Source organism: Oryzias melastigma, linkage group LG7, assembly GCF_002922805.2.
Source record: "Oryzias melastigma strain HK-1 linkage group LG7, ASM292280v2, whole genome shotgun sequence".
NCBI lineage: Eukaryota > Metazoa > Chordata > Actinopteri > Beloniformes > Adrianichthyidae > Oryzias > Oryzias melastigma.
The window spans coordinates 25,101,632-25,111,676 of NC_050518.1; the positions used below are offsets into that span (position 1 = coordinate 25,101,632).

The window sequence follows — 10,045 nt, forward strand, 5'->3', positions numbered from 1 at the left end:
GACGAACACAGGCACAAACACACCTGGACGAACACAGGCACAAACACACACCTGGACGTACACAGGCACACATACACATAAATCAACGGACACACAAAAAAACACGCATAGCAACGCACAAGCAAAACTCTAAGCACAGACAGATGCACACATGAAAACACATGCACCAATGAGCACGCAAAAAACACACAACTACACACACACCTACAAGCACACCCCTACACACACACACCCTAACAAACAGAAAAAAACACACAAACTTACACAGACACTAACTCACAAATACACACACTAGTGCACATGCCGATGCACACAGCAACACAAACAAGTGAGCTCCAACTAACACACACTCATCCACACTAACCCCCCCCCCCAGCTCAGCCCCAATGGTTACCTTGGTAACCACAGGCCGGGGCTGAATCCTGGACAATCACACCCACAAATAAACTCTGACATCAATCATTGAACACATTAACCAACGTTTACTCCGCCCACTCAATGTTCTCATAATGGTAAGTGGGAGGAGCTCTGTGGGGACCGCCCTCAAAATACACACATTTTTGATAGAGTTCAAATTTTGCAAATGAAAAGATTCAATGTTTGCTTTAAAAAACTTTTTTTGCTCTAAAAAGTGATTTCAACACAAATGTTTTCATCTGCGTCGTTTCTTTCTCCTCTATCTTTGATTTACATTCATAAAGTTTATAGTAATAAATGTGCCACCAAACAGCCAATCACAGAGAGGGAGAAAGATGAGAGACAACACATTTGTGCTACAAACGTAAAAATGGTTTTTGAAAGCAAATATTTAATTTTATTTGCAAATCATGAAATTTTATTCTTAAAAACCACAAACTTTTTGTTTGAAATTAAGGAAATTTTGTTCTCAAAACTGTGACTTTTGTTCAAATGTGGCGACACAAAAACCCCTTCATGAATCTGAAACCTGTTCTGTTTTCAAGGACATAGTTTCTGCAGAGCAGCAGGGGTTCAGTGAGGATAAGAATGTGGGGGCTTGATCTGGATCCACTTTGGTGGGACCTTGCAGGTCAGGCTGAGTGTCACCTGCAGCACAGAGGGACTCACCTGCAGCGACAGACGGGTGGAGGCGTCCAGCGGCTCAAACTTCCACCCTCCTTCACCATCAAACTGCAGCAGGTGGGAGTGGTACTTCCTGTCGGACGAGAAAAAGGGTAAGAAAGTGAAAACACGGAGCTCTGCCTCCCCCTGCTGGCCAAACCTGCTCACAGCGCAATGCCTCTTTTCTGGAACATCAGGAGATCTTTATTCATCAGACTGACTGAATCTGCACTAACCAAAGGGAGGGTCTGTGGGTGATTGACAGCAGGGAAATCCCAGCATCCTTTGCGGCCTGGAAGATGCTTCCCTCCACATCGATGCTAACGGCGCTGGTGCACTCATCCAGGAGAGCGTACCGCGGGCTGAGAGACAATCCAACACAAAGAGACAGAACTCAACCCCAGAGGTAGATGAGCACCAGGAGCCGGTCCAGACCTAAGCGGGTCTTACCGGTGGTAGAACATGCGGGCCATGCCCATCCTCTGCTTCTCTCCTCCAGATAAAACGTCCTTCCAGTCGCTGATGGATTCCCATCCTGACACACAGACACTCTGCTGACTGGACGCGTTCATATCAAAGCACTGGAAGAAGTTAACCCCCCCACTGACCTCCCTCTCGGTCCAGGATGTAGAGCAAGTGGACGGTCTTCAGGATCTGCTCCAGGGCTGAATCCGTCACCCCCTTCCGAAGCATGTCCTCCACCGAGTCTGGATAGATCACCTGATCTCTGAGGGTCCCCTCCGACATGTAGGGCCTGCACGGAGACTACATCAACAGCCAGGAAGGGGAAAGGAGTCCAGGGCTGCAGCCACAGCAGACGCACCTCTGTGGGATGTAGAACATGTGCTGTGGTTCCGGTCGGTACAGCATTCCTCCGTAAACGGGCCACAGTCCACTGAGGATTCTGAACAGGGAGCTCTTCCCACAGCCGTTTGGACCGGTGATGAGGACGTCCATGCCCTCGTCCACCTGAGACACACAGACACGTGACTTATCTGTAGATAAGTCAGTGACTCTCTACGGACCAATGCTGCCTTCACACATCCAATTCACCTGTCAACACCTGTCCAAAAATGTGTTCAGAAATTTGACACTCCTGCAGGATGTGGGAGGAGCTACAGTCCAAAGTTTTAAACCTGATCGCTACATGGAAGCACTGAGGATGTTCAGAGATCGGAGTTATTTTATTCTGCAGAAGCTCCAGTAACTACGTCTCCATGTCTGGGTTCATGAGATCATTCAGAGATTCATCAGAGACCGTCTATTGCAGGAGCTGTAACTGTATGATGGACGCTTTCAGCGGTACTTCTGTCTCTCTGTGACCCAGTCTGATGACCGCATTAGTCCGACGAAGGAAAAGATAAACACAAGAATAAAATAAGAGGATCTTCTTAGTCTCTCAACATGAATAAATAAATTAGAGTTCCAAAAGATGAGGCTTTTGGGAAGTTCTACTTACTAAATTTGGACCAGGTGACACTGCAGGTGTCATAGTTTTCCGCTTGACCTGACTGTAGACTTGTTTTAAGTGGACAGAATGAGAACCTTGGACAGACTGACAGGTGTGCTTGAATTGACTTTTGAGAGAAAAGATTGTGCACAGCGGCAGAATAGCGCCTCCTGGTGAGCTGCAGGCCTCCATGTAATCCATCTCTACATACACCTCACCTGTCTGCACCAGGTGAGGTGCTCCAATTACCTGGATGTTCAGGCTGGACACTACCACATCTCCGGACGGCGTGATGATCGGCAGGTTCTGACAGCGGATCCCCTTCTCCACGCTGATTACCTGACCTGCACACCACACAGCGGTCATCTCCAGCCCCTCCCCCTCAGTGACCGCGGAGCCGGTTCGGAACCAACCTTTGATCTCCAGCGGACCGCAGACTCTCTGCTTGGGTTGGACCTCGTCTCCTGTTTGCGAGGACTCGTCCTCTCTGTATGCAGACCGCCGGTAAACTCCTCGACTCACATCCTCAAACACATCCAACATCTCGGAGACCCGGGAAGTGTATCCCGCCAGCTCGGTCACCTGTGCACACGAGAGCTCGGTCCTGACGGCGTCCGCCACTCAACAACCGCAGACGGAGACACAAACCTCCTTGTAGGAGCTCATGATCCTCTCCACCGCATCGGCGGCGGCGTTCAGGAGGTTCCTGGCTGTGGTGAATGCCTGCGTCCGCTCACTCACTAGCTCCTCCTCCTTCATCACCATCGCTGCCCTCTTCACCTCCTCCGAGTCTGAACACATCGGGTACAGGTCACATGACGCGCCACACACAAACAGTTATTTTAATAATCGACTAATCACCAATTACCCTTTCCGATTAGTCGACTAATCGGGTCACAGCGCATGTAAAATACACATCATTAGCTATTAACTCACTAAAAACTAGATATACAGCATTACCTGTGATAATACTAGTGTGAATGCTGTAAGCTGAATTTGGCCGCTGAAGATGCTGAAATCAAAAACTGAAATCACTGAAGCTGATAGCCAGCTACAATACGAGTTTAAAAAAATCCTAAATTGACAAAAACAGCTAACATGCAGCTGAAATATTAGTTAAACTCCAAAATAGCCTAAAAAACAAAACAAAAAACATTAATTAGCCGAAATAGCTAGTATGCAACTAAAATCTTAACTAAATTCCAAAATAGCCTAAAAAAACAAAAGAAAAAGCCTAAGTTAGCCAAAAAATAGCTAGCATGTAGCTGAAATAATAGCTAAAATCCGAAACAGCCTAAAAAACCTTAAAAAATAGCAAATTAGTCCATAAAGCTAGCATAATACCAATATAATTTTCAACTTTACTACACTCTGACTCCATATAGTATAAAGTAACGACTAATCAACTATTAAATTATCCGTCGATTAGTCGACTAATCGTGGCGCCCTACCACACTCCCAAACCCCGATGCCCCACACACTAAAGCCCTACCAGATTCTGAGTATCCCGTGGCGGTGATGATGGGCACGGCGACCATCACGAGGCCAGACGCGCTCCACACATACTTCATGAGGAACTGCTCCAGCATGATGTACCACAGGCGCTTCAGGAGGATCTGATGGATGTGGGTGGACAGGGAGCGGTAGCTCTGCTGCAGCTGGGCCATCTCCACCTGCAAACCAACCGGGTGATGCTGGCGAGCCGTTCCGCCGTCAGCTGAACACGTGTCCAGAAGGGGGCGCTCACCTTGTGTCCACCATAGAAAGCGATCTCCTCTGAGTTGGTGATGATGCGCGAGTGCATGTAGCGCAGGTCGCCCTTCCTCTTAGCCTCCTCGGCCACCAGCTTCCCGAAGTGTGGCGAGCAGGAGCGCAGCACCTTCGCCGTGAGCACCACCACCAGGCCAGCGATGGCGGCAGGCCATGAGGTGTTCGCTCCTGCAGGACGAAGAGGGTGGACAGTCACATTCCAGCTAACACATAGGCTCCTCCCCACATGCACCACACACCTTTGGCGTGAGCCGTGCTCAGAAGCGTGTAGCAGGTGACCACCACGTCCAGGATGGGCTTGGTCAAGTTGGAATACAGGTGAGCGATGGACGACGCAAACATGACGATGTCTTCTGTCAGAGACTGATCGGGGTTGGACAGACGGCCATCCATGTTGCTGACCCTGTAATACGTCTGTGGACACAGGAAGAGGGTGGCTCAGGGGGGTCCCCTCACTCTGACGGACACCCCAACAAGAACGCTGATGCTCTACACAGGTCTGAAGGTGGCAGAAGAACACGCCTCTAACACGCCTCTGACATGTGACTCAATGCGGACATGTGTGACAGTAAATGTGTCCAGGGTTCCTTCTTTCAGTTCAGTCTGAGATCTTTCAATGTTTTTCTGCCTTTAGATTTGTTTTCACTCTGAGTGTAACGTGTGGAGTCAAATCAGGATCAGCTTAAAGTGAATGAAGAACAAGATGGAACATTTCAATGCAGTTTTAAGCTCAAAAATACATTTTGAAAACTTGACAGAAATATTGAAAATTTGAAACAAAAAATTAAGTTTGAAACTTGAATTAAAAAAGAACTAAAACTGTTACTAGTTAAAAAAATGTTTATTTGTACTTTCGACTTTCCTTTTCTCATTTCTCGTTTTTTGCTTTTACCAGATGGACCCAATATGGTTTCAGAAAATGTGGCCCCGATTGGGTTTGTCTGCAGTTTCTGAGGTGGTCCCACCTGTGTTTACCTATATTGGCTTAAGTGGACACTCAGTAGATTGGCTCGCTACGCTAGCCAGCCGCCCGTGGACAGCAGAGCTCGCTAGATCACTACAGTATTCCCTTTTTTTCAAATATACAATCTGGTTTTTCATTCACTTTCAGCTGATCCTGATTTGACCCCATGGTCACGGATCACAAAACTCACGGTTTGGATCTTGTCAAGGTTTTAGGGTCACGGTTCAGATCATTTATCAGATCAGTTAAAAGTAAAAAAAAAAAGAAGATAAAAGCCTAAAATGACTTTTTTGAAAAGCTTTAAAACATATATTTGAGAAAAATACTTCAAAGCATAAATATACACTCACATCTTTGAACATAAACAAAAATATAAAAACATGCTTCTGACAACATTTACACATCTGGAGACCAAATCTGTTAAAACTAAGAGAAAAGAATGATGGATATGCAATTTTTAGAGAAATGTAAGAAATGAACATGTTTGATAGATATTAAGTGGTCAGAAGAGCTGATAGAATTTTTAATGTAAGTCACCTTGTTGTCCTTCATGTAACACATTCATGTATAAAAGGGGAAGAACTGATGGTCTCTTAAAGGAGCCCCATGTCTGTCTGAGCTGGAATTTATTGAAAACAGTTGGGAGATATACAGTATTTTTCATCTAAAATGAAAGGTTTTTTTTTGTTGATCACCACTAGCTCAACGGAGAAATTGAGTGTTGGTGTTGGACTGGGGGCGGTGCTGTCAGAACACACTCTTCCTAAAAAGGGTGGTCTCACTCTGTGACATCAGCTCGTGAGGACCCGCTCGCTTTCATGGGTATGGGAGGGGCTCCTGCTGAGAGCACAGGTTCTTAGAGGATTACTCAGAAATATGTGAACGGATCAAAATACCGTTTTGGGGTTCTTTATAGTGAGGAATGAACACTTAGAAGCTCAAAACGTTTTCATGGTATGGCTGCTTTAATGAGAAGTCATCTCTAACAAGAAATGTGTTAGATTAAAGCATGTCAGAAATAAGAGTCTCACATGTCAGACAATAACTGATGAGAAATGTCAGAATAAACCAGAGAACTTCTGGTTTTAGGCTTTTTGTAGCACGCTAAACTGCTAGCAGGTGATGGAGACCTCATGACGGACAGACGGCTGAATGTGCTCGTCTGATGATTCTTGACTTGTTTTTTGGCAGCACCAAAACACACGTCAATCATTGTGGGTGACATTTGTCGATAGCAGCATCTCACCTGGTTTGCAAAGTACACCTGGTAGGCGTGGCTGACCAGCCGGCTCCTAAATCTGAGGGAGAGCTGACCCTCCAGGAACCTGATTGCACTGTTGATGAAGGTAGCAGGAACAGCGACGAGCAGCCACTTGGAGAGCTGCAGCACAAAAGCTTGAGGGTCTTTCTGAACGATGCACTTGACGATGACACCTGAGAGGTGATCACAGATCAATAACACGTTATCAGCTGAGGGTTCAAATCTCTGACTGGATGAAGCTTAGCAACATCTGCAGGTACAAACCATCCAAAGACGCCACATATATGGACAGGAAGGTCCTGGACATCAGCGTGAGAGTGTGGAGGGCGAGCAGGCCGCACTCTGGGGACAGCAGCCGGGGAAACAAGAGCTTCAGGAGGCGGGACAGACGGAGCAGGAAGTCTCGATTCACTGACACAGACCTGAGGGCAGAAACGAAGCAGGAGGGAGGGGTCTCCAGCACTCGAGTACAGACACAAGATGGATGAATACACACACATTCACACACATGGACGTACTTGCTGTCTTTTTTCCTCTTCTTTTCCTCTGCACTGCTGGCCACGCCCACAGCAGATTTAGCTCCTCCTTCCTTGCTCCCAGCTGTAGTCCTCTGAAACAGAAAACATGGTCAGCTGACAGATCTGAACATCACGACTCGTGTTACTGGTGACTCGGGTCACATGACTTGGACTCGAGTCAGACTCGAGTCATGAATTTAACAACTTTAGACTCGACTTGAACTTTCAAACCTCTGACTTAACTCTGACTTTAATATAAATAACTTGTGACTTGACTGTGACTTTAGCCTTTGACTCGTAAAGACTTGCTATTTTCCCCCAAATCCAATGATTAAAACGTATATTGAGAGACCCGCGCCGCGGTCTCCCCGTCTCTGTTTGTTTACATCCGTGTGCGGCGTTGGCCCAACATCCAATCAAATTTAGGCCACGTTGGATTGATCCAACCAATCAAATTCCTGAAAAATGACTTGAAACATTAACAGTAGGACTTGTGACTCGACTTGACACTTGTTGGTCTTGACTTGTGACTCGACTTGGGATTTGGCTGGTTTTGACTTGGACTCGGACTTGAGACTTACTTGAAACTTGCAAAACAATGACTTGCTCTCACCTCTGCTATTACATGACAAGTGACTTGTTAGTGATGTTCAAAAGTAATCTTTTACCTGACAATATTTCAAAATAGAATTTTACTTTAAAAAATACTTTTAAGTAACCTTTAATAATACTAGTAGAACACAAGTCAGAAGTGTCAAATAAATCATTGACTGTATATGAGAACTGGACAGGTAGACATGAACCTGTATTGTTTTTATTTGTTGATGTGGTTTCAGATCACCGGGGACAGACAGGTTGACATGTCACATGTCCGTCCAGGTGAGCCTCACCTGCAGTCTTCTCCACAGGTACGGAGACAGTCTCCGGACAGCGTAGGCGGCCAGCAGCAGCGCTGACAGCTTCCTGAGTCTGGAGCTCCGCCTCAGCTGAGCTGGCATCTTCTCATAGGCCGCCTGCATGCTGAGCGCCATCAGCTGGACCAGTCAGGAGAGGTCAAAGGTCGTTGTCAAGGACACATGTAGACATGTCTGCCTCCACCTGCACAGGTGAGAGCATGACAGATCTGTCACACCTACAGGTGAGTGGAAACTTCATGTAATCTGAGAGGACGGTTCTGATCGCAGCTGTCTAAAGGTGAACCGGACCAGAACCACAAAATCTATCAGAGCTGACCGGTCCAGTCTGGATCTGATTGATCCGGATCACAGCAGGAACAAAAGCCTCAGTGAGACAGAACGTTCCTGAACCCAGAGGACACGAACCTTCAGGAAACCGAACCGAGTTCTAGTCAAGAATTCTTCAGAACTAACTCCAGGAGTCTCAGCAGGACCGAACTCAGAGCGCGTGCGCAGTAAACAGGCTCATCCGCTGACCCACTTTTCCAGAACCGAGCTCTGCAGAACGGACTGACCTTCGGAACAACTTTTCTCCGGTCACGTTTGAGCGAGTTGCGGTTTCAGAACTTTAACCTGCTCGTTCCCGTTACTTTACCCCTTCGCGCGCCCGGATCTCCGAACCCCCTCTGGGACACGCACCGTGAGTCCGGACCCGCCCGGACTGGACCTGTCGTTTGACTCGGTAATAACAGCGAGCGGAAAACAGGAACTTTCAGGAACTCACAGTTCCGGCTTTAACTCCGCCTTCAACTGGACCCTCCGGACCGAGCCCTCCTTCCCCTTATGTCAGTACCGAACCGTACAGCGCTCTCAAGCGTCCCGGAGCCGGCTGTCGGGACGGCTCCCCCCCCTGCAGCCCGCTCCTGGTTCTGTGTGTTCTGACCCGGTCAAGGACAAACCTTAGAACCAGCCGGCAGGCGGAAGACCCGGTTCTGGACCTCCTAGAACTTCCGATAAGTTAAATTAGGTTGGGGGGGTAGATCTGTTGTGGAAAGGTCAGGTGGCAAATACAAACACCCCCACCCCCCCGGAAGGATCTGTGACACCGCCGCGCGCGACAGCCGCGTCTCTGTTGGCGCGAATAATGACGTAATAACGGCCGTCACAGTGACCGGCGGGAATATTGATCATTTCACGGTGAAAACACGGAAATCCCGCCGTCTGAAAACGTACCAGCTGACAGTCCGCGCGCCTCCCAGCCTGCTGCCACCGGGCGCGCGCCCCCTGCAGGTGAGGACCGGAAGCAGGTACACAGAGAGCGGAGATTCTCCGTGTTTGAGTTGTAGAATAGACGGAAATAATGGATATTTGTATATTTGAACGAAGATGAACCTTCTGACCCCTCCCTGATGCTTTTCTGTAGACACATCACACTTCGAATAAACCAGTTACACACATCCTGCATCTGCAGCGGGATAGAACACATTGACAACTGATCCACTCAGGGGGGCATCTATGGAGTTGTATTGGTGACAAAAGTTTTGTGTCTTTAAAAAAGGAAACTTTAGAAAAAAAATTTGCGTCTGTAAAAAGTTTTTACATGTAATTAAGCATTTGTGCATCGGTAAAAAAGTTTCACTGTAGAAAAAATGTGTCCGCCTGTAAAGAAGTTTTGTACTTGTAATTAGACGTTTGTGCGTGTTCAAAAATATTTCTAACTGTATAAAATACGTGTTTGTCTGTGAAAAAAAATTGTAACTGTAAAAAAAATTGCGTCTGTAAAAAAGTTTTGTACTTGTAAGCAAACATTTGTGTATATGTAAAAAAAAAACGTTGTGTAACTATAGACAACTGGAGAAAAAAGTTTGTAATCAAAGAAAAAAAATGTCCATCTGTAAAAACGTTTTATACTTGTAGTTAAACATTTATGTGTTTGTAAAAAAAGTTTTGTACCTGTAGAAAATATGTGTCCATCTTTAAAAAAAAATGCAATTGTTGAAAAAAAATTTTTGCATCTTCAAAAAATAGAAAAAAATGTGTCAGTCTGTAAAAAAATTGTAACTGTAAAATAAATAAAACAGTTTTGTCCATGTGAAAGGTCACGCA

General features: G+C 46.4%; 1 protein-coding gene across 9 annotated transcripts in view; it reads right to left on the minus strand.

Moving 5' to 3' along the window:
* abcd1 (ATP-binding cassette, sub-family D (ALD), member 1) overlaps nt 1-9,388 on the minus strand; it is a 10,220-nt gene extending 832 nt beyond the window's left edge. The window contains exons 1-16 of one of the 9 annotated variants that reach the window (XM_024292596.2): nt 8,899-9,385; nt 7,934-8,141; nt 7,044-7,135; nt 6,790-6,947; nt 6,511-6,698; nt 4,540-4,714; nt 4,278-4,468; nt 4,023-4,203; nt 3,179-3,321; nt 2,944-3,112; nt 2,780-2,874; nt 1,904-2,049; nt 1,689-1,834; nt 1,531-1,615; nt 1,317-1,442; nt 1,087-1,174 (exon numbers count right to left, since the gene is read on the minus strand). In XM_024292596.2, coding sequence (XP_024148364.1) covers nt 1,087-1,174; nt 1,317-1,442; nt 1,531-1,615; nt 1,689-1,834; nt 1,904-2,049; nt 2,780-2,874; nt 2,944-3,112; nt 3,179-3,321; nt 4,023-4,203; nt 4,278-4,468; nt 4,540-4,714; nt 6,511-6,698; nt 6,790-6,947; nt 7,044-7,135; nt 7,934-8,074 — 2,124 coding nt within the window. In that variant the 5' untranslated portion in view covers nt 8,075-8,141; nt 8,899-9,385. Of the gene's footprint in view, nt 1-1,086; nt 1,175-1,316; nt 1,443-1,530; nt 1,616-1,688; nt 1,835-1,903; nt 2,050-2,779; nt 3,113-3,178; nt 3,322-4,022; nt 4,204-4,277; nt 4,469-4,539; nt 4,715-6,510; nt 6,699-6,789; nt 6,948-7,043; nt 7,136-7,933; nt 8,142-8,276; nt 8,873-8,898 lie in introns of those variants that run through there. The other 8 variants (XM_024292593.2, XM_024292589.2, XM_024292594.2 and 5 more) reach the window with 8 other exon arrangements.
* Between the last annotated feature and the right edge of the window lie 657 nt (nt 9,389-10,045).